We start from the raw sequence: 22,355 nt of genomic DNA on the forward strand, positions 1-22,355 counted from the left end.
TATAAAAATAAATACAAAATAGCTATATAATGAAGCAGGTAATTATTTTTTCAAAAACTAAAAAACATTTAAAACCCTAATATTTCAACATAAATTGACACAAATATTTACAAAATTTCAGCAATCTCTGAACACTGCTGTTGCATGACTCTGATTTTAAAAGCTGAAAACCACCAACATTTAAAAAAAAATTTTAGTAGTCAAAACACATGAAAAAAAACGATTTTTAACATGACAATGGATTAATTCACATACTAAATTGCTCTATACAGGGAGATTTCACAATCCAGGAGCCATAGCCATGCTGCTGTAAGTAGGATTTCAACAAAGTTTTAGCTTCTTGATAGGATCCAGACATATGCTACAGAAAGAAAAAAATATTGAATTATAGAATATAGGCAGAATTAGGCTTATGAAAAGTAAGTAGCCCTAATCTTCTTTCTTTAGTTTGACATTTTAAAAATTAAGAGAAATCTTTTTCATTTCCCATTTTCCTCAGTATTGTTTTTGAAACTAAAAATTTTCCTTCCCAACACTCCTAAAAGACAATTTTTCTTCTTTAATTTTTAATTAGAAGAATAATCATACTCATTACAGAAAACTTGAAAATAGAGAAAACAGAAGTAAATAAAAATCACCTGTGCTGGATCACATGGTAAGTATATGCTTGTCTCCATAACAAACTGCCAAACTGTCTTCCAAAGTGCTTTATACCATTTTAACATTCCAGTCAGCAGTGCGACAGGTTTCTAGTTTCTCCGCAAAACACCCAGTGTAGTCAGTCTTTTGGATTTTAGTAGGTGTGCAGTGGTATCTCATTGTGGTTTGATTTTGCATCTCCCTAATGAGTAATCAGGCTGAGTATCTTTTATATGTGTATTAGCCATTTGTATATATTATTTGCCACTTTGAAAAACTGGGTTGTTTGCCCACTTAATAATGAGTTATAAGAGTTAAATCTATTCTAGATCTAAGACCTTTGTCAAGTGTATGATTTGCAAGTATTTTCTTCCATTCTGTGGCTTGTATCTTCATTTCCTTAATCCAACTTTTAAATTCTGGAGTCCATCAATTTTTTCTTTTATGGATTGTGCTTTTGGTGTCATATCTAAGAAAAATTTGCCTAACCTAGGAAGACAAATGTTTCCTCACATTTTCTTTGGAAGTTTTTATAGTTTTTACCTCTTTTAGTTCTATGATCCATTTTGAAGTTTTTGTATGACTGATATAAGTCTAAGTTAATTTTTTGGCTTGCCCACAGATACCCAACTGTTCCAGCACCATTTGTTGAAAAGATTTTTCTTTCTCCCATTAAATTACTTTGTACCTTTGTACAAAATCAATTGATCGTAAGTGTGTGGGTGTATTTCTGGTCTCTTATTCTGTTCCATTGATCTATATGTCTATCATTACATCAATACATTGTCTTGATTACTGTGGCTTTATGGTAAGTTGTTGAAACTAGGTAGGGTACTCTACCAATTTTGTTCTTTTTAAAAATTGTTTTGGTTCTTCTATGTCCTTTGGATTTTACGTAACAATTTTAGAAACAGCTTGTCAATTTCTACACAAAAGCTTACTGGGATTTTGATAGAACTTGCACTGAATCCATAGATTATTTAGGAGAGAAGTGACATTCTAAAAACACTGAGTTTTCCAATCTATTAATTGGTACATCTCTCCACTTACTTAGGTCTTTTTAAATTTCTCTCAGCAATGTTTCATCATTTTTGGTGTACAGGTCTTACCTTCTTTTATTAAATTTATTCCTAAGTTTATTTTTATGCTCCTGTGGATGAAATTTTTTTCTCAAGTGTAATTCTGAGGTGTTCAGTCCTAGTATATAAATATACAATTTATTTTTCTATATTGTTCTTACACTGTGTGCTAAATTCACATATAATATAGTTGTTTTTGGTAGATTCCAGAGGATATTTTACATACAATATCATTTAGAAATAAGGACAGTTTTTCTACTTCCTTTCCAGTCTGGATGCCTTTTATTCCTTTTTCTTGCCTTGCTGCTCTACCTAGGACCTACAGATCATGCTGACTAGAAGTGGTGAGAGCAATCTTCGGGGGAAGGGGAAACAGTATTCAGCTTTTCAGCATTGTCAGGTAAACTGTAGTTTTTCAGTGATGCCCTTTATCTGGTTGAGGAAGTTCACTTCTATTTCTTATTTGTTCAGTGTTTTTATTGTGAATAGGTGTTGGATTTTGTCAAATGCATTATGTACATCTACTGAGATAAGTATGTGGGTTTTGAACTTGAATATATTCACATAATACATCAAATGATTTTCTGATGTTAAATCACCCTTGCATCCTGGAATAAACCTCCTTGGTCATGGTGTATAATCCTTTTTATATGTTGCTGGATTTGGTTTGTAAATATCTTATGAATAATTTTTGCATTTATGTTCCTAAGAGATACTGATTTGTAGTTTTCACTTCCTGTGATGTTTCTGACCACTTTTGCTATCAGGGTTATTATACTGGCCTCATAAAATGAGTTGGGAAGCATTCTCTCCTCCTTTATTTTATTAAAGTTTTTGTAGGATTTATATTAATTTTTGCTGTTATGTTTGGTAGAATTCACCAGCGAACCCATAACTGCACTTGTGCTTTTCTTTAAGAATTTTAACTAATAATTCAATTTTTTTTTAATTTAGTTCAATTCAGATGTTCTGTTTAGTCAAGTTTTGTAATTTGTCTTTCTAGGAATGCATCCATTTCATTTAACTTGTCTAATTTGTTGACAAAAGGTTGTTTATAGTATTTCCTTAAAATTATTTTAGCTCTTTGGAGTCTTCAGTGATGACTCTTCTTTCATCAAGATTATGATCACTTGCGTTGTCTCTTATTTCTCAGTTATTTCTTAGTTCTTTAGTCTAGCTAAAGTATTATGAATTTTTTTGATTTTTTTTCAATGAACCAGCTTCTGATTTCATTGATTTTTCTATTGATTTTCCTGTCTTTTATCTCATTAATTTCCAACCCATCCTATATTATTCTCTCATTTTTTTTTTAAATTTGCTCTTCTAACTTCTTGAGGTGGAAGGTTAAATAACTGATTTTATGGTTCTCTTCCTTTCTAATATAAGCATTTAAAGCTATGCATTTCTAAGCACTTCTTTGATTATATTCTCTAAATTTTAATATGCTGTATTTTCATTTTCATTCAGTTTGAGATATTTCTTAATTTCCTTTGTATTTCTTCTTTGACTTGTGGATTAGAGGTTGTTTAATTTCCAAATGTATAATTATTTCTAGATTTCATTCTGTTGTTTTCTAATTTAATTCCATAGTAGTTAGAACATACTTTGTATGATTTTAATCCTTTAAACTTATTGAGACTTGCTTTATGGCCTATATGGCCTATAGTGGAGAATGCCTCATGTGTATTTGAAAAGAATGTATATTCTGCTGTTGTGTATAGTGTTTAGTCTGGTTGGTTTGTAGTGTTATTCAAGCCTTCTATATTCTTACTGATTTTCTGTCTAGTTGAACTATCAATTACTGAGGGAGGAACATTAAAACCTCCAACTATAATCGTAGAATTCTCCATTTCACCTTTAAATGCTGTCATTTTTTGCTTATGTATTTTGGGGTTCTGCTGTTATACCCATATACTTATATAATTGTTGTATGTTCCTAATGTATTAACCGTTTACCACTATAACACGTTACCCTTTGTCTCCAGTAATATTGCTCATCTTGATGTGTACTTGTTTGATTTTAATGTAAACACTCCAGCTCTCTTACTGCTATTGTTTGCCTGGTATGTCTTTTTTTTCATCCTTTTACTTTCAATCTATTTGTGTCTTTGAATTTAATGTGTCTCTTACAGATAGTATACAGTTGGATCTTGCTTTTTAGCCCAATCTGAAAAATCTCCGTCTTTTTTCTGGAGCATTTAGAATATTCAAATATAATGTAATTATTGATATATATTGGATTTATGTCTGCCATTTCACTTTATTTTCCAAGTCCTGTGTCCTTTATTTCTCTGCTTGTTTATTGCCTTCTAGTTCTTTTAAAAATGCATTCTTAGTACACCATTTTAATTCCTCTGTTGATGTTTTAGCTGTAGTTTTCCAGCTGTTCTCTTCATGGCTACTTTAGGAATTACAATATGCCTCTTTCTCTTACCATAGTCTGCTTCAGATTCATACTGACTTAATCCTGCTAATATATAGCAACTTTGTTCCAATATTGATCCATTTCTTTCTCTGTCCTTTATTATTGTCATTTATACTCCACTTACATACATTATAAAATTCAATAATACAGTGCTAAAATAATTTTAAACAACTTTGGTTTTTTAAAGAAAATAAGAAAAAAATATACACATCTTTTATATCTACCCACATAATTACTGTTTATAGTATTCTTTATTCCTTCCTGTAGACTTGTTATCATCTGGTATAATTTCTTCTAAGCCTCAAGGACTTCCTTTGGAATTCCTTCTAGAGAAGTTCTGCTAACAACAAATTTTCTTAATTTTTGTCTACCTGGCAATGTTTTTATTTTGCTTTTGTTTTTAAAGGAATCCTGACCCATTAGCAGTCACTCCTCATTCTCTCCTCCCCACAGCCCCTGGAAATCAGTAATCTACTTTCTGTTTCTATGAATTTGCCTATTATAGACATTTCATATAAATGGAATCATACATGCAACCTTTTGTGGCTGGCTTTTTTCACTTAACATTTTCAAGGTTGACCCACACTGTAGAATGTATCAGTACTTCAGAGTTCCTTTTATGGATGAATGGTAGTCCATAGTATGGACATGCCACATTTTGTTTATCCATTCATCCGTGGATGAACATTTGGATTGTTTCTACCTTTTCTGTATTATGAATACCGTTACAGACATTTATGTATAAGTTTTGGTGTGGATAAGTGTTTTCAATTCTTTTATGCATATACCTAAGAGTGAAATTCCTGGGTTACATGATAACTCATATTTAACTTTTTGAGGAACTGTTAAATTGTTTTCCAAAGTAGATGTACCATTTTATATTCCTATCAGCAATGCATGATAGTTCCAATTTTTTCACATTCTTGACACTTGTTAATGTCACTCTTTATTACAGCTATGTCCTAATGTGTGTAAAGCAGTATATCACTGTGGTCTTCATTCGCATTTTCCTAATGACTATGTTGAACATCATATGCTTATTGGCCATTTTAAAATTTTCTTTGTAGAAATGTCTGTTCAAATCCTTTGCTCATTCAAAAAATTTGGTCATCTGTCTTTTTATTATTGAGTTGCAAAAGTTTTTTGTGTATTCTGGATACAAGTCCCTTATTAAATATATGATTTGCAAATTTCCTAATGATAATTTTTGAAATGCAAAAGTTTTACTTTTAATGAAGTTTAAAATACTATTTTTTTTCTCTTTTGGATTGTGTTTTTGTTATCAGATCTAAGAAGCCTTTTTTCTTACTTAGGAATACAAATATTTTCTCCTGTGTTTTTCTCTGAGTTTTATAGTTTTAGCTCTTACGTAGGTCTATCCATTTTGAGTTCATTTTTGTATATGGTATGAGGTAGAAGTCCAAGTTCATTCTCTTCCATGGGGATATTCAGTTATCCTAGGACTACTTACTGAAAAGACTATTTTTTCCCACTGAATGATCTTGGCACTCTTGTTAAAAATCACTTGACCATAATAATTGCCAGGGTTTATTTCTGGAATGTCAATTATATTCCATTGATCTATATGTTTATACTAATACCAGTATTATACTATCTTGATTATTATGGCTTTGTAGTATGCTTTGAAATCAAGAAGTGTGAATCCTCCAACTTTGTTCTTTTCCAAGATTGCTTTGGCTCTTCTGGGTTTGCTTCCATTACTGCTAATGAGAAATCAGCCTTAAATGTATTGGTCTATGGTTGATAACTATTTTCTCTCTTGCTGCTTTCAAGATTTTCTCTTTGTCTTGGTCTTAAGCAGTTTGACTATGATGTATCTAGGTATGAATCTTTATATTTTTCTTTCTTGGGGTTTCTTGAGCTTCTTGTATCTGTTAATATTCTTCCTCAAATATGGGGTTATTTTTAGTAATTTCTTCAAGTGTTTTTCCTGATCCCTTTTCTCTCTCCTTTTCTTCTAGGACTCCTAGCATTGGGTTGGTCAAAAGGTTCATTTGGTTTTTTTCCGTAAGATGGCTCTAGTATCACTTAGTTGTCTTCAACTTCATTCAAAACAATTTTGTTAGATTGTATGTGACAGCTGTCATATCATCGTGCATTTAAAAAAAGACTTATCAAAATTGGTGAATTTTTGTGTAGCCATTTTAATACTGAAGATGGAAGAAAAAAGCAACATTTTCAGCATATTATGCTTTATTATTTCAAGAAAGGTAAAACGCAGCTGAAATGCACAAAAAGATTTGTGCAGTGTACGGAGAAGGTCCTGTGACTGATCAAACGTGTCAAAAGTGGTTTTTGAAGTGTGGTGCTGGAGATTTCTCGCTGGAGGATGCTCCATGGTCAGGTAGTCCAGTTGAAGTTGACAGCAATCAAATCAAGACATTCACTGAGAACAATCAAAGTTATACCATGTGGGAGATAGCCAACATACTCAAAATATCCAAATCAAGTGCTGAAAATCATTTGCAGCAGCTTGGTTATGTTAATCACTTTGATATTTGGGCTCCACATAAGTTAAGCCAAAAAAAACCTTCTTGACTGTATTTCCACATGCAATTCTCTATTTAAATGTAATGAAAATATTCCGTTTTTAAAACAAATTGTGATGGGCAATGAAAAGTGGATACTGTACAATAATGTGGAACGGAAGAGATCATGGGGCAAGTGAAATGAACCACCACCAACCACACCAAACGCTGGTCTTCATCCAAAGAAGTTGATGTTGTGTATATGCTGGGATTGGAAGGGAGTCCTCCATTATGAGCTCCTTTCAGAAAACCAAATGATTAATTCCAACAAGTACTGCTCCCAATTAGACCAACTGAAAGCGGCACTAGATGAAAAGCATCCAGAATTAGGCAACAGAAAATGCATAATCTTCCATCAGGATAACGCAAGATAGCATGTTTCTTTGATGACCAGGCAAAAGCTGTTACACCTTGGCTGGGAAGTTCTGATTCATCTGTTATATTTACCAGACATTGTACCTTTGGATTTTCATTTATTTCGCTCTTTACAAAATTCTCTTAATGGAAAAAATTTCAATTCCCTGGAAGACTGTAAAAGGTACACAGAGCAGTTCTCTACTCGAAAAGAAAGTTTTGGGAAGATGGAATTATGAAGTTGCCCGAAAAATGGCAGAAGGTAGTGGAACAAAAGGGTGAATATGTTGTTCAATCAAGTTCTTGGTGAAAATGAAAAATGTTTCTTTTATTTTTACTTAAAAAACGGAGGCAACCCAACATAAGTTGGTACACTTAATACTGTTCCACAAATCTTTGAAGTTCTGTTCATTTTTCTTTAACCTGTTTCATTCTGTCCTTTAAAATAATTTCTTTTGATCTATCTTCAAAGTCCACTGATATTTTTCCTGCAATCTCAAATGTACTGTTGGACCCATCTAGAGAATTATATTCATTTCAGTTATTATATATTGTTTCAATCCTAGAATATTCATTTGGGGTTTTTCTTTTTGTAGTTTCTATTTCTCTACTGAGATTACCTACTTACTGAAACATTGTTGTATTTTCCTTTAATTACTTGAACATATTTATAATAGCTGCTTTGAAACCTTTGCTATATTCAACATTGGGATCCACTCAGAACCAGTTTCTATTGAATGTTGTTCTTCCTGAGTATAGGTTTTACTTTCCTGTTTTTTACATATCCCATAATTTTTGGTTGAAACAGACTTTTTAGATAATATATTGTAGCAACTCTGGATTCTGTTTTATTTTTTTTAAGTTTGCTGCAATTGTGAGATCTGTTTTCCCCATGGTGTGCACTGTCTCTTTCCAGTTTTGTTATGTTTTAGCCTGGCTTCCTAGGGGTTACCCTGTATCTGCAAAGCTTAGTGATAAACAAATAGCTTAGTGATAAGGAAAAGATTTCAGCAGACATTATGCTCAAACACCTTAAACCTAAAAGGCTTCTACCTTTTTCTGATCAATTCATTTGGGGAGGGGTGGGTGGTACAGTGTATTTAATGTTGCAGGCAGTTCTATTTCACACTTTCACTCTTTACTAGGTTCTCTTGAGTCTGCATTGCACATGAGTGTAATTTCTCAATCAGCCAAGGATATATAGAGAATTTCTCTCAACCCTTCCATGGCTCTTTCACTTCCAAGATCTACCTGTTAAGTTACTAACTGGTATACCACTTGCCCCAAGGACTGCAACCTTGGGCCAGCGAAGTTACTGATTTTCTCCATTATTTTCCTCTACCAGGTTTGGCACATTTAGTTGAAAAAGTCACAAATTTTCACCCTCTGCCACAAATCAAGTTCATCCCCTCTAGCAGAAAATCTACTACTTTTGGTGGCATTCTCAATCTGATAAAACTACAGTTATTGCCGTTCAAACTAGCAGAGAGGAAGGAGAGAGAACAGGAACAGCTTTGGGCAAAGGTGCCACAAATTCCTGCTGTTCTTACCCAAAGTTCTAAGAGTTTTACAAGAGTATACACTTTTCAGTGTGTTTTCTGCCTTTAGTTAATTTCCAGAGTTGTGAGAAGGGGTTTTTTCCCCTGATAATTTTGTCCAGTTTTATATTTTTTTACAGAGATGACTTGCAACCTCTTTATGCCCAAACCCGAAATTGTCTAGGTAAGCTTTTATACTTAAAAATGTTTGTATATACAAACAAACCTACAGTTAATATTAATTGCTTTACAGGATGGAATTATACAGTTTGAGTATTAAGATATTGGTGAAATTAAGAGACTTTCACATAATACTATATTACTGAAACTGAAATTAGGTTATTAAAAACAATTTGTATTTAATAATTTGATAACATATTATGAAATGGCTCAGGTCTTAGTATGTTGAATGAAAAAATCAGATTAACAAGCATATATAATATAAGCTTAATATTTTAAAATATATGCATACACAAAAATATAAATACATGATAAGAAACTGAAATAACATGCTTACATTACAAGATTAGAGTATTATATTTGAGTAGTAGGTGGATTTACAAGTAATATTTTCCTTCTGTACTTAAAAAGAAAATTCCAAATTCTCTACTCAACATAAATTATGTTCGTAATACTAAAAAAAGAATATATATATTTAAAGATAGAAAAAGACTACCTACATCACTTAAGCCCAAATCACAAACTCAAATTAAAGGTGTTTCACAATTTTAAGATAGGCAAATTAATTTATATGAATATACTAATATATCATTTTAGAATACTTAAATACTATCATTAATATAGCTAATATCATATACATAAGAAATTTTATTACCATTTTGTTCCTCTGGGTATGACAGTAGGTTTTGATCAATATTGTCAAAGTAGGTACACACCATACTGAGGTAGCTACTTTCAGGGGCAACACTTATTTACATATCCAATTTCCAGCATGTTCACTTAAAAATTAATTTTACCACTACATGGTAATCTCTTATTTTCAGGAACTATTTACTCAACTTTTGCTATGTATCATCATCATTATAAAATTACCACATTATTATTGTCTTAAATTTTTATTTCGGTGATTAGCTTCATTCCTTTTAAGACTTACCTTAGCTGCATGATATGTACTAGCTTCAAGTAAATCTTCTTTTTCAGCTTCTTTGGCAAGCAGGTTAAATCGACTTAACATTGCAGCCTTACAAAGCCGACTTGCCATTGACACACCACTTTTAAATGGGGAACTGAAGTAGAAAAGAATGAAACATTCACTAATCATTATTCAGTATTTATGTTGGCATTTGTAGGGATTAAAATCAACACAGAATCTACAAATATTTATCTCAATTATGTACAGTGCATATAGTGAAATTTTTTTACATAAAATTATTCTGAATATTTAACTTTCTGAAGCTAATTTCTTTTATGAAATTATAGTTTAAGTTATCAGAGTACTGCATTAAAAATTAAAGCAGAGGATGGATATTTGGAACATTTCTTTTGTTTGAAGCAAAATTAATCTATGGTGATCCAAATTAAAACAGTGGTTCTACCAAGGATTGACTAGAAGAGGGCAAAAAAGTATTTTCTGAAATGAAGAAAATGTCCTGTATTCTGACTGGGGTAATGGTTATACAGGCATGTATATAAATAAATAAATAAATATATAAATATATATATATAAAAATATAAAAACTCATGAAATTGTACATTTCACTCTTTGTAAATTTTGACTCACTAAAAAAGTAAATTATACACACTCACCTCACCACCCTCCATATATATGTATGTATGCACATATAGATATGTATTTTTCTATGTTTCTAATAGAAGTGGGTCCACAGATCATGAGCTTTCTTGCTATTGTAACTCTTTCCCTTCATTATATCTTCTCATTAGTTGTTCTCCTGATAGATTACAAAAATTGCCAAAATCCTTTATTCCTTCCTGTCTCCATGTTCTTTACAATGTAACTTTTCAGATTCTCCCATCACTAACTATGGTTGATTGCTCCTCCCCATGAATTTGGGCTGGCCTTGTGACTTGTTTTGGTGAATAAAATAGACTATTGTGACAGTTCCAAGCCTGGGCCTCAAGAGGCTTTGTGTTTTCATTCTCTGGGGACCCCTTCTTCTGCCATGTGAGCCTCCTAAGACTGGTCTACTAGAAGGTGAGAGAACACATGGACCAGAGCCCAGCTGTCCCTCTAAGATCAGCCAAGATGCCCTACAGCTGACCTAGAGTGGACCCCAGACACATGGGAGAGCCCAACCAAATCTAGCTCAGTTGACCTAAGGACTTGAACAGCAATAAATGGTTGTTGTTTTAAGCCACTAAATTTTGAGATAGTTTATATGCAGTAATAGTTAACATAAACGCCTATTAATGAAATGTACTAATCTCTATATATTAATTTTCCACCATCATACCTATTTTTGGTGGTGGATTTTTAGATGATTCTCTTGGGCTTTTCAGGTATAAAATGATACCATATGCAAAAAGTCGTAATTTTACCTCCTCCTTTCCAATATTTTATATCTCTCATTTCTTTCTTTTGTTCAAATGCATTAAATAACATGTTAAATAACAGCAATAACAGTAAACAATCATGTCTTGTTTCAGATGTTAGTAGAAATGACTCTGAGATTTCATCATTAATCATGATGGCACTTTTGGACTAATAAAGATATATTTTACCCTTAACAAAAATATCTATTCCTTTTTTATTGAGTATCTTTATCTAGAATAGTTGTAGAGCTGTATTACATGTCTTCTTAGAATTTATAAAAATGAATATATGGTGTTTTTCCCTAGATCAATTAATATGACAAATTATATTAATACGAGTTTCTAATTTGATATTATTTTTACTATGTTATTCTCACATTTCAAGAAAAAATTCCACTTGGTATTATTGTATAAAATATATTATTTTAAGGTTCTGCTTCCTAATATTTTATTTAGCAATTATGCTTGAATATAAAAGTGAGCTTGGTCTGTAACTTTTGTGGTAGGGGGACAGTAATCTTCTATTAGGTTTAAGTATCAATGATACACTTGCTTCATAAAAGTATTTGAATGTTTTCTATCTTTTTAGATAGCACTGGAAGTTCCTGCTATTTAAAGGTTTATAAAATTAATCCGAACTACCTCAGAATGGTGTTTTCTTTGAAAAAGAGGTAGGACGCCTTCTTGGTAACTTTCTCAAGAAAATAATGTTAGATATTTTTCCCTCTTCTGTACCAATTTTAGAAAAATATTTTCCTAGAAATATATGCATTGCACCCAGATTTTCAAATATATTTGCATGGTAGGGGAAAGAAGTTTCTTATGACTTCTTTTAATTTTCTCTGTAATTACTCCTTTATCATTAGTATATATGAGATTAGCTACTGATTTTTTTTCACAGAATCAGTTTTTTAATGATCATTTCTGACTTCTTCAGTTCTCTAGATCTTTAATTTACATTTCTAGTTTTATGAACTTCTTCATTCTGTTTATTTTCATTATTTGTTGCTATAAGTATCTAAAGAATTGGCTTTTCCATTCATTTTGCTTTAGCTATATATCCTACAAGTTCTGAAATGCAATGCACTAAATATCCGTGTTTTCTAAATATTCTGTGATTTCATTTTATATTTCCTCTTTGAGCCAAAAGTTGGAGAACTTCTTTTTCCCAATGAAAGTGGTTTCTAAATATTCTGATTTTGTTATTTACAGTTTGATTGCATCACAATCAGAGAACACTGCCTACATCACTTTTACTTCTTAGAATTTCAGATTTTTTTTGTGGCCTAACATATGGTCAATTTTTGTTAATGTTCTGCAGGTTCTTGAAAAGCAGGTATATTTTATATTTTATGGTACAGAGTTTTAAAGAAATTAATCAAATCTACCTTATTGTTATTTAAGACGGTTATATTCTTGCTTATTGTTTTGTTTACTCAATCTACTAGGAACTGAAAGAGGTGAATTATTGCCTCAACTAATAGTGTATTTCTATTTATCCTTTTATTTTCTGTAATTTCTGCTTTATGAAGGTTGATACTATGTTATTTGCTGCAGTTACTCAGAACTGTTCTTCTTCGTGGATTATACTGCTAAAGTGTCCTTTGCCTTATGTAATAATGCTTTGGGGATGAATAATCAGATCATATCTGCTTTCTTTGCAATCACCTGGCAAGCACTTAGCCATAATAAATAAGTTAAGCTCATTTTACATTAATTTCATCTTTGTTATACTATTATGTTTTCAGTGAACAGTTTTTTTATTATTTTTTTTTGGCCTTGCCATGAGGCATATGGGGTATATTAGTTCCCTGACCAGGGATCAAACCCATGCCCCCCACATTGGAAGCATGGAGTCTTAACCACTGGAGCACCAGGAAGTCCCTCAGTAAACAGTTTTTTAATGTCTTCCACAGAAGACCTGTTTTGTTTGTATGTGTGTAGTCTGTTATTAACAGAAATACACTTCTTAATGCTGACTCAATGCATAAGTAGTATAATTCATCCTAGTTGAAATAATCAATAGTATGCTTGACTGAGTTCATACCAAGAAACATTTGTATGTGATCTTAATTTAAATCTGTCTTTCACAAAGAAAGCAAATTTAGGCACTTAAACTTTTAACATTATTCATTACCACATTATAAATGTATTTTCACACTAAAAGGAGGATTTTAGTTTTACTTGATAATCAATGACAGGGATATTACAAAGAAATGTCTAAAAGGCATAATGTATTATGGCTAAGAACAAAGGCTTTGGAAATAAAATGCCCAGATCAGAATCCTACTTGTGTCACTTAATAGTTGGGTGACTTTATGCAAGATATTTAAACTAGCTTGAATCTCAGTTTCTTTACCTGTAAAAAAAACAATATCACCTAACCCACAAGGTTTTTATAAGAAAGCAGTATAACATAGTACAATAGTTCTCACACTCAAGTGTACATAAATAATATTTGGGAAAGTTGTCAAAAATACAGATTCCGGAGCCCTAAATCCAGACATTCAGATTCAGTAGGAAAAACTGAATTTTTAAAACAAATACATTATTTGCTAATGATCACTAGAGAAACAAAGGATCTGGAGACTGATTTTGAATGCTGGCTCTACCATTTACTATGTAACTTTGGTAAATTATCTAACTTCTCCAGGCCTGTGTTCTCATCAGGAAAAAAAAGTTTTTTAATTAGTACAATGCCTGCAACATAGTCACACTTGATAACTATTATTATTATTAATCACAATTCAAAAAATTGTATTCAAAAAACAAGATAGTTTTTAAAAATCGTATTAAAATGTACTGTTTTGCTTAATATGTGATTTTTGAAGAAATTAGTGACACTAACCTTTCGGTGGTCTTCCCAGTTAGGCCATCCACAATCTCCAAAGAAATGTCCCCTTGTGCCCAATTCAGACTCAGGAATTTATATTCCAAGTTTGTTTGACATGGATATGCAGACGGTACTAAACTAATATGAGGTCTGTTGACCAAGTAAAACATTGGAAGTTTTGAAGTGAGTGCATCATCAACACGTTGCTTTATAGCAATTTCTAAGCCTCTAGTATCACTGCAATTCCCATCACCTAGAAAGCAAAAACAAAGTAAATACTCAGAAATTCAATAGGAAAAGACTATACTGAAAAAAAAGGATATAAATAAAAGTTTAATTGTAAATAGTTCACTTCTTTATCCTGTATCTTGCAACCTTCTCTTTCCGACTTCTACTCTCTTAGTAGCTACTTCTATACTCTTTACCAGAATCAAGACAAGGTAGTAAGTCAGAATTTCCATTCAAAAAAGAAACTTCTACAGAAAATAATGAATTGACATTCCAGTGAATAAAAGCAAAAAGCCAGACCTGACCAGAAACAAATCAGTACTTTTACAGGGTTCTGCCAGAGAGAACTGGCTCATTCTGTCTTGATTTCTAAGATTACAGCATGAAACCAGCACATAATGTAGCAGATATATGTAGCTGAGAAATAGTTGGTTAAAGTGTGTTATTTTTCCACATCTGAGAGCCACAGCTTGCAACTGTTCCAGTACCACATGGCTTAGTTTCACAACATGAAGTACTTTAAAGAATGACCATTTCTGATTATAACTGTGGCCAATGCCAAAAGCTTTGAGTTCTCAGTTAAAATTACTGTTGAAGAAGAAAGCTCAAAAAGATGATTAGTATAAGAAAATGGGCTGCGTCAAACTTAAAACAGAAGTTAGGGAACAGTCATTCCTATTTAAAAATTAATAATTCCAAAGCAGATCTCTTTCCTCCTTAGAGGGTCTGAAGTTCTCACAACAAGAGAATCTTTATATACCACTAGACATATGTCACAGATAAAGTTTTGTTTTCACATCACTGGAACTGTTGAGATGGCTACTGGGCTTACACTCACTATGATTATTTGGGAACTAGAAAATGATGTAAAAAGAACATGAGTTGCTTCTGACACTCTTTTTCTAAGCACTCTTTTCAATGTTCCAAATCAAGAGATACTGACTAATGCAGGCTAGTTAAGTTAAAGATATACTTAGACGTAGGAAAAAAGAAGAAATAAGGTCTGTAGAATAGTCATTGTATCTATAATGAACAGAAAACACGAGTTAAAAAAAAATGTTATGTATAACACACTGTACTACAGACTAAATGTGTCCCCACAAAAGTCATATACTGAAACCTGATCCCCAATGTGATGGTATTTCGAGGTGAGGCCTTTGCAAGGTGATTAAGCTATGAGGGTCAGAGCTCTCATGAATGGAATTGGTGCCCTTATGATAAAAGAGACCCTAACCCCTCCCACCATAGGAGGACATACTGAGAAGACAGTCATCTATGAAGCAGAAAGCAGGTCCTCAACAGATAATGAATCTCTCAGCCCTTTGATCTTGGACTTCCCAGCCCCCAGAACCGTGAGAAATAAATGTTTATTGTTTAATCCACGCAGTCTATGGTATTTTTTTGTTTTTTGGTAGCAGCCCAAACAGACTAAGACATACTGTAATAAGATAATGACATTGGTTGTGCCTAAAACAGCAAGATAACATTTGGAAAAAGAAAAATAAAAACCTACCAGTAACTCCACGTTAAGATTCTCTAAACATCAAATTGTTTCACCTAGATGTTTTAATGTGGTGGTATAAAATTTAATAGAAAAAAATCAAGTATATAATATTTTATTAGAAATTTTACTTTCTCCATTTATATATGTATGCTTTAATTATTAGCTATACCTGAGGTATGATTTTAATTATATCTTGAGGCTAAATCTTGTTCCCGGGAAAATATATCTCTAAAATTATATCACATAATTTCGTTTTGATTCATCTAAAATGATTTGAAATAATAACATAAAACTCAAAGATTAAAGGCAAAGGTTAAATCTTAGCAAAGACTATAGCAAACCTGACCTGAGAACTTTTCTGCATGAAAAGGTCTCAGATGGGATTGATATATATACACTAAATATGTATAAAATGGATAACTAATAAGAACCTGCTGTATAAAAAAATAAATAAAATTAAATTTAAAAAAAAGTTCTCAGGACCTTAGTCTACCATAAGTTAATATAAGTGAACAGAAACAGCTGCTGAAACAGGTAATGAAGGCATACCTCAATTTATTGCACTTTGCTATATTGCACTTTGCAGATATTATGATTTTTACAAATTGAAGGTTTCTGGCAACCTTGTGTTGTCAGATGATGTTTAGCCTTTTTCAGCAATAAAGTACTTTTAAATTAAGGTAAGTACGTTGCTTTGTTTTAGACATAACGCTATTGCACACTTAACAGACTATAGTATAGTGTAAACATAACTTTTATGTGCACTGGGAAACCAAAAACTTCGTGTGACTCACTTTATTGTGAGATTGACTTTATTATGGTGGTCTGGAACTGAACCCACAATATCTTTGAGGTGTGCCCATACAAACCGAAGCTGCATTAATAAAAATACAGTGTCTAAGTCAAAGAATTCAGCATTATTATAGAACTATGCGCTGCTCATATCATATCTGAAACATCATATTTAGTCTGAGGCATTACATTTTAATACCGCCACCCACAAATTACAGAACATCTGGAGAAAACAAATCATGCTCCTGTGAAACACAAATGATGTCTAAATAGGAGAAGACATGAAGGCAGAAGCATCTTATCTTTGTATTCTTAATTCTCATTCTATATTTTATGTGAATGGTGCCCCTGAGAGTTATTTAACAGTGCACAGCACCTAGCATATAGTAGGTGGCTCAATAAACACCTGATGAAAAAGGAACATAAAAGATTAGATTATCAGAGAGCAGTAATCATCAATTCTGGATACACATTAGAATCAGTAAGGATGGGGATATTAATACTAATGCCATTCCCATATTATTTTAAAAGCTATCCAGGTGAACCTGAAGTGCAACAAGAGTAAAGAATAATAGTTAAAATTTATTTTTCAAGTGTTCCAGGCAAAAGAATTGGTATTAAGAAGAAAAATAAAAGCATTTTAAAAAATAAAACATGCTGACTCAAAGCATTTATCCATGAAACATTTATTGACCTCCTGGTACAAACCAGACCAAGATGAGTGTCGCAAAGCACCTGCCTTTCAAGAGTGTCAAGTTTAGCAGACACAATAGTGGGATTCTAGTCACTGGCTAGGCTCAGACAAAGCTGTCAGAGCTCAATTTAATACAAAAGGCAGAAGCATGAAAAGTTATGAAAACTGAGTATGAGTCCAGGCTCTGCCAGCAGGCAAACTGAATGATTTTGGGCACGTATTTTTATTAACATTCTAAACCTCTTATTACTGACCTGAAAACGAAAAAAAGAAAGAAATGAACAACAGAATCTCTAAGGTTATCACATGCTTCTTAAAAGTTCATGAACTATGTTGAAAATAGATTCCTTCACTAAGAGGGAATCAGAATTTAGTATTCCCTATAATGGAATTGTACAATTCAAATTAGCGTATTGAAAAGGACTCCTGAATGGAAACACCTCTGGATAAACATTCTTGAGGTATTTATTCAGAAAACTTTATATTAACAGGATAACAAATTTGCAAATACACCTTAAAAGGCTTGAAAACGAATATAAATCCAGCTCTTTTAATAGCTAAGCAAAATGAATTTTTTTCCAGATTACTCTGGATTATTTTCTATACAAATAATAGTGCCTTTTTATAGTGCAAGCTTAAGACATTTTTCTTAAAAAAGAAAGACTATCACCATAAAATGACAAAATGAATTATCTGAGAACATCTACAGTATAAAATTAGTTTCCAAAAACTTCCCGTTGTGGAGCACAGGCTCTGGACGTGCAGGCTCAGCGGCCATGGCTCATGGGCCCAGCAGCTCCACGGCATGTGGGATCTTCCCAGACCAGGGCACGAACCCGTGTCCCCTGCATCGGCAGGCTGACTCTCAACCACTGTGCCACCAGGGAAGTCCTCCGAAAAGTTTTTGAAAAGTTAAATGAAGTCTTATAATAATCTCTCCATTTTTAATTGATCTATTAAAATATCTTAGGTTTTTCAAGCATCAAAATAAAGAATTGCAAAAGATTTCATAAGACTTAAGAGAAAAGGGGACAAGGTCATTATCATCAAATAATTAGATTTAATCTGCATTGTCATTTAGTTCAGAATTAAAGGGAAACAAATTTCAATTCTAAAGAGTAATTTTCTATAGATTCAATGCAATCCCTATCAAACTACCACTGGCATTTTTCACAGAACTAGAACAAAAAATTTTGCAATTTGTATGGAAACACAAAAGACCCCGAATAGCCAAAGCAATCTTGAGAACGAAAAAAGGAACTGGAGGAATCAGGCTCCCTGACTTCAGACTATACTACAAAGCTACAGTTATCAAGACGGTATGGTACTGGCACAAAAACAGAAAGATAGATCAATGGAACAGGATAGAAAGCCCAGAGATAAACCCATGCACATATGGACACCTTATCTTTGATAAAGGTGGCAGGAATGTACAGTGGAGAAAGGACAGCCTCTTCAATAAGTGGTGCTGGGAAAACTGGACAGGTACATGTAAAAGTATGAGATTAGATCACTCCCTAACACCATACACAAAAATAAGCTCAAAATGGATTAAAAACCTAAATATAAGGCCAGAAACTATCAAACTCTTAGAGGAAAACATAGGCAGAACACTCTATGACATAAATCACAGCAAGATCCTTTCTGACCCACCTCCTAGAGTAATGGAAATAAAAACAAAAATAAACAAATGGGACCTAATGAAAATTCAAAGCTTTTGCACAGCAAAGGAAACCATAAATAAGACCAAAAGACAACCCTCAGAATGGGAGAAAATATTTGCAAATGAAGTAACCGACAAAGGATTAATCTCCAAAATTTACAAGCAGCTCATGCAGCTCAATAACAAGAAAACAAACAACCCAATCCAAAAATGGGCAGAAGACCTAAATAGACATTTCTCCAAAGAAGATATACAGACTGCCAACAAACACATGAAAGAATGCTCAACATCATTCATCATTCGAGAAATGCAAATCAAAACTACAATGAGATATCATCTCACACCAGTCAGAATGGCCATCATCAAAAAATCTAGAAACAATAAATGCTGGAGAGGGTGTGGAGAAAAGGGAACACTCTTGCACTGCTGGTGGGAATGTGAATTGGTTCAGCCACTATGGAGAACAGTATGGAGGTTCCTTAAAAAGCTACAAATAGAACTACCATATGACCCAGCAATCCCACTACTGGGCATATACCCTGAGAAAACCGAAATTCAAAAAGAGTCATGTACCAAAATGTTCATTGCAGCTCTATTTACAATAGCCCGGAGATGGAAACAACCTAAGTGCCCGTCATCGGATGAATGGATAAAGAAGATGTGGCACATATATACAATGGAATATTACTTAGCCATAAAAAGAAACGAAATTGAGCTATTTGTAATGAGGTGGATAGACCTAGAGTCTGTCATACAGAGTGAAGTAAGTCAGAAAGAAAAAGACAAATACCGTATGCTAACACATATATATGGAATTTAAGAAAAAAAAATGTCATGAAGAACCTAGGGGTAAGGCAGAAATAAAGACGCAGACCTCCTAGAGAACGGACTTGAGGTTATGGGGAGGGGGAAAGGTGAGCTGTGACAGGGCAAGAGAGAGTCATGGACATATACACACTAACAAACGTAGTAAGGTAGATAGCTAGTTGGAAGCAGCCGCATGGCACAGGGATATTGGCTTGGTGCTTTGTGACAGCCTGGAGGGGTGGGATAGGGAGGGTGGGAGGGATGGAGACGCAAGAGGGAAGAGATATGGGAACATATGTATATGTATAACTGATTCACTTTGTTATAAAGCAGAAACTAACACACCATTGTAAAGCAATTATACCCCAATAAAGATGTTAAAAAAAAATAAAATAAAGAGTAATTTTTAAAAACAATTGGAGCTATCAATTAATGGAATAGATTGTCTTCAAATCTTATACTCCACATTATTGGATCCTTTTAAGGTAGGGTTAGATGATCCTCTATCAGAGATGGCATAAAAAGAGTTTGTGAAGACATACAGATGGCCAAGAGGCACATGAAAAGATGTTCAACATCGCTAATTACTAGAGAAATGCAAATCAAAACTACAATGAGATATCACCTCACACCAGTCAAAATGGCTATCATAAAAAAATCCACAAACAATAAATGCTGGAGAGGGTGTGGAGAGAAGGGAACCCTCCTACACTGTTGGTGGGAATGTAAATTGGTACAGCCACTATGGAGAACAGTATAGAAGTTCCTTAAAAAACTAAAAATAGGGACTTCCCTAGTGGTCCAGTGGCTAAGATTCTGCACTCCCAATGCAGGGGGCCCAGGTTTGATCCCTGGTCAGGGAACTAGATCCTGCATGCTGCAACTAAGACCCGACACAGCTAATAAATAAATAATTTTAAAAAACAAAACTAAACTAAACTAAAAATAGAGCTACCATATGATCCGTAATCCCACTCCTGGGCATATATCTGGAGAAGAACATGGTCTGAAAGGATACATGCACCCCAATGTTCACTGCAGCACTGTTTACAATAGCCAAGACATGGAAGCAACCTAAATGTCCATCGACAGAGGAATGGAAAAAGAAGATGTCGTACATACATACGATGGAATATTACTCAGCCATTAAAAAGAAAGAAATAATGCCATTTGCAGCAATATGGACAGACCTAGAGATCGTCATACTGAGTGAAGTAAGTTTGACAGAGAAAGAGAAATATCACATTATATCACTTATATGCGAAATCTGAAAAGGAATGATACAAATGAACTTATTTACAAAACAGAAACAGACTCACAGACTTAGAGAACAAACTTATGATTACCAGGGGGGAAGGGTGGGGGAAAGGGATAGTTAGGGAGTTTGGGATTGACATGTACACACTGCTGTATTTAAAATGGATAACCAACAAGGACCTACTGTATAGCAAAGGGGACTCTGCTCAATATTATGTAACAACCTAAACAGGAAAATGTGTAACTGAATCACTTTGCTGTACAATGGAAACTATCACAACATTGTTAATCCACTATACTCCAATGTGAAATAAAAAGTAAGAGTTTGTATAATAAGTGAGAAGCTGTACTACACGACTAGTTCAATAAACTCTTAAGATTCTTTTAGCTGTACATATCACACTTTTAAGTATACAGACACTCTGAGTATTTCTCAATGTGAGCCATTCAAATCATCTGTATCAGAATCACCTGGTGGTGCTCTTTTAAAACATATATTCCGGGGGCTATCCCCCAGACATACAGTACAGATCTTAAGAGGCTGAGAAATCTGCATTTTTAACAAACATTAAAATCTGTTTAGGTTATGCCAGACAGAACACCAATTAACTAACTTTAGATATGTTCCATAAAGATGCAAAGAAAGAGATCAGAAGCAATTTTACCAAGTTTTATAGTATTTTTATTGCTACCTGGTATTCTTACTGCTACGTGCAAGATGACAGGCAAAATGATGAGATCTAATTTTTAAGCCCCTGTCCAAACCACTAAATACTAAATAATTCTAAAAGAATCTAAGATTCTACCCTTTTAAGAAACTAAATATAGTACGGAGTTATGTCATACAAAAGGCAAACTGTAAAATATCTTTCTTCACAAAAGTCAAAGAAAGCCTTGCATGCCAAACTGACTCTAGAGAATGCACAGACATTTATTAGACATTTTGTAGACATTTATCAAGAACAAAAATTGCCTTTCCTAAAGAAGATTGAGAAAAGTTTGAAATGTCTGAGAGAGTATCTGAACTGACTAAAAGAAAACATCATAAAGCATAATTTTTGTATCCAAGTTAAATCTAAGAAATAAATCATCTATAAGAATAAATATTTGGAGAAAGAGTTAGAAACAACCACCTTTTAGGGTGTGAGCAAACAGGCACTCTCAAATATTGCTAGTGAGAATATGATTTGGAGGGTAACTTGGTAATAGTTTTCAAAATTGCAAATGCATACCTCTTTGGCCTGCAACTCTACTTCTAGGAATTCATTTTATATAGATATATTTTACATGTGTCAATAACAAATGTAATAAGGTCATGATTCACGATAGCATTTGGTAGCTGGAAAAGATTAAAAACAATCTAAAGTTCCATTAACCCACAACTGGTTAAATAAATTATAATACGTTTGTACAAAGAAATACCATACAGAGAGTTATGAATTATAATAATAAAAATTCTTCATATACTCATATGGAAAAATT

The 22,355-nt window shown here is 33.1% G+C and overlaps 1 protein-coding gene and 1 long non-coding RNA gene across 2 annotated transcripts in view; one reads left to right on the top strand and one right to left on the bottom strand.

Moving 5' to 3' along the window:
* Positions 1–247: 247 nt before the first annotated feature.
* Positions 248–22,355, bottom strand: part of ADAD1 (adenosine deaminase domain containing 1) — a 46,926-nt gene continuing 24,818 nt past the window's right edge. The window contains exons 9-11 of the mRNA XM_019928078.3: positions 13,944–14,181; positions 9,699–9,831; positions 248–361 (exon numbers count right to left, since the gene is read on the bottom strand). Coding sequence (XP_019783637.1) covers positions 248–361; positions 9,699–9,831; positions 13,944–14,181 — 485 coding nt within the window. The remainder of the gene's footprint in view (positions 362–9,698; positions 9,832–13,943; positions 14,182–22,355) is intronic.
* LOC141278673 (uncharacterized) overlaps positions 10,733–22,355 on the top strand; it is a 37,388-nt gene continuing 25,765 nt past the window's right edge. Inside the window, exons 1-2 of the long non-coding RNA XR_012331710.1 lie at positions 10,733–10,903; positions 11,685–11,766. This is a non-coding gene — a long non-coding RNA (uncharacterized lncRNA). The remainder of the gene's footprint in view (positions 10,904–11,684; positions 11,767–22,355) is intronic.

This window comes from Tursiops truncatus, chromosome 5, assembly GCF_011762595.2.
Source record: "Tursiops truncatus isolate mTurTru1 chromosome 5, mTurTru1.mat.Y, whole genome shotgun sequence".
Classification (NCBI taxonomy): Eukaryota; Metazoa; Chordata; class Mammalia; order Artiodactyla; family Delphinidae; genus Tursiops; species Tursiops truncatus.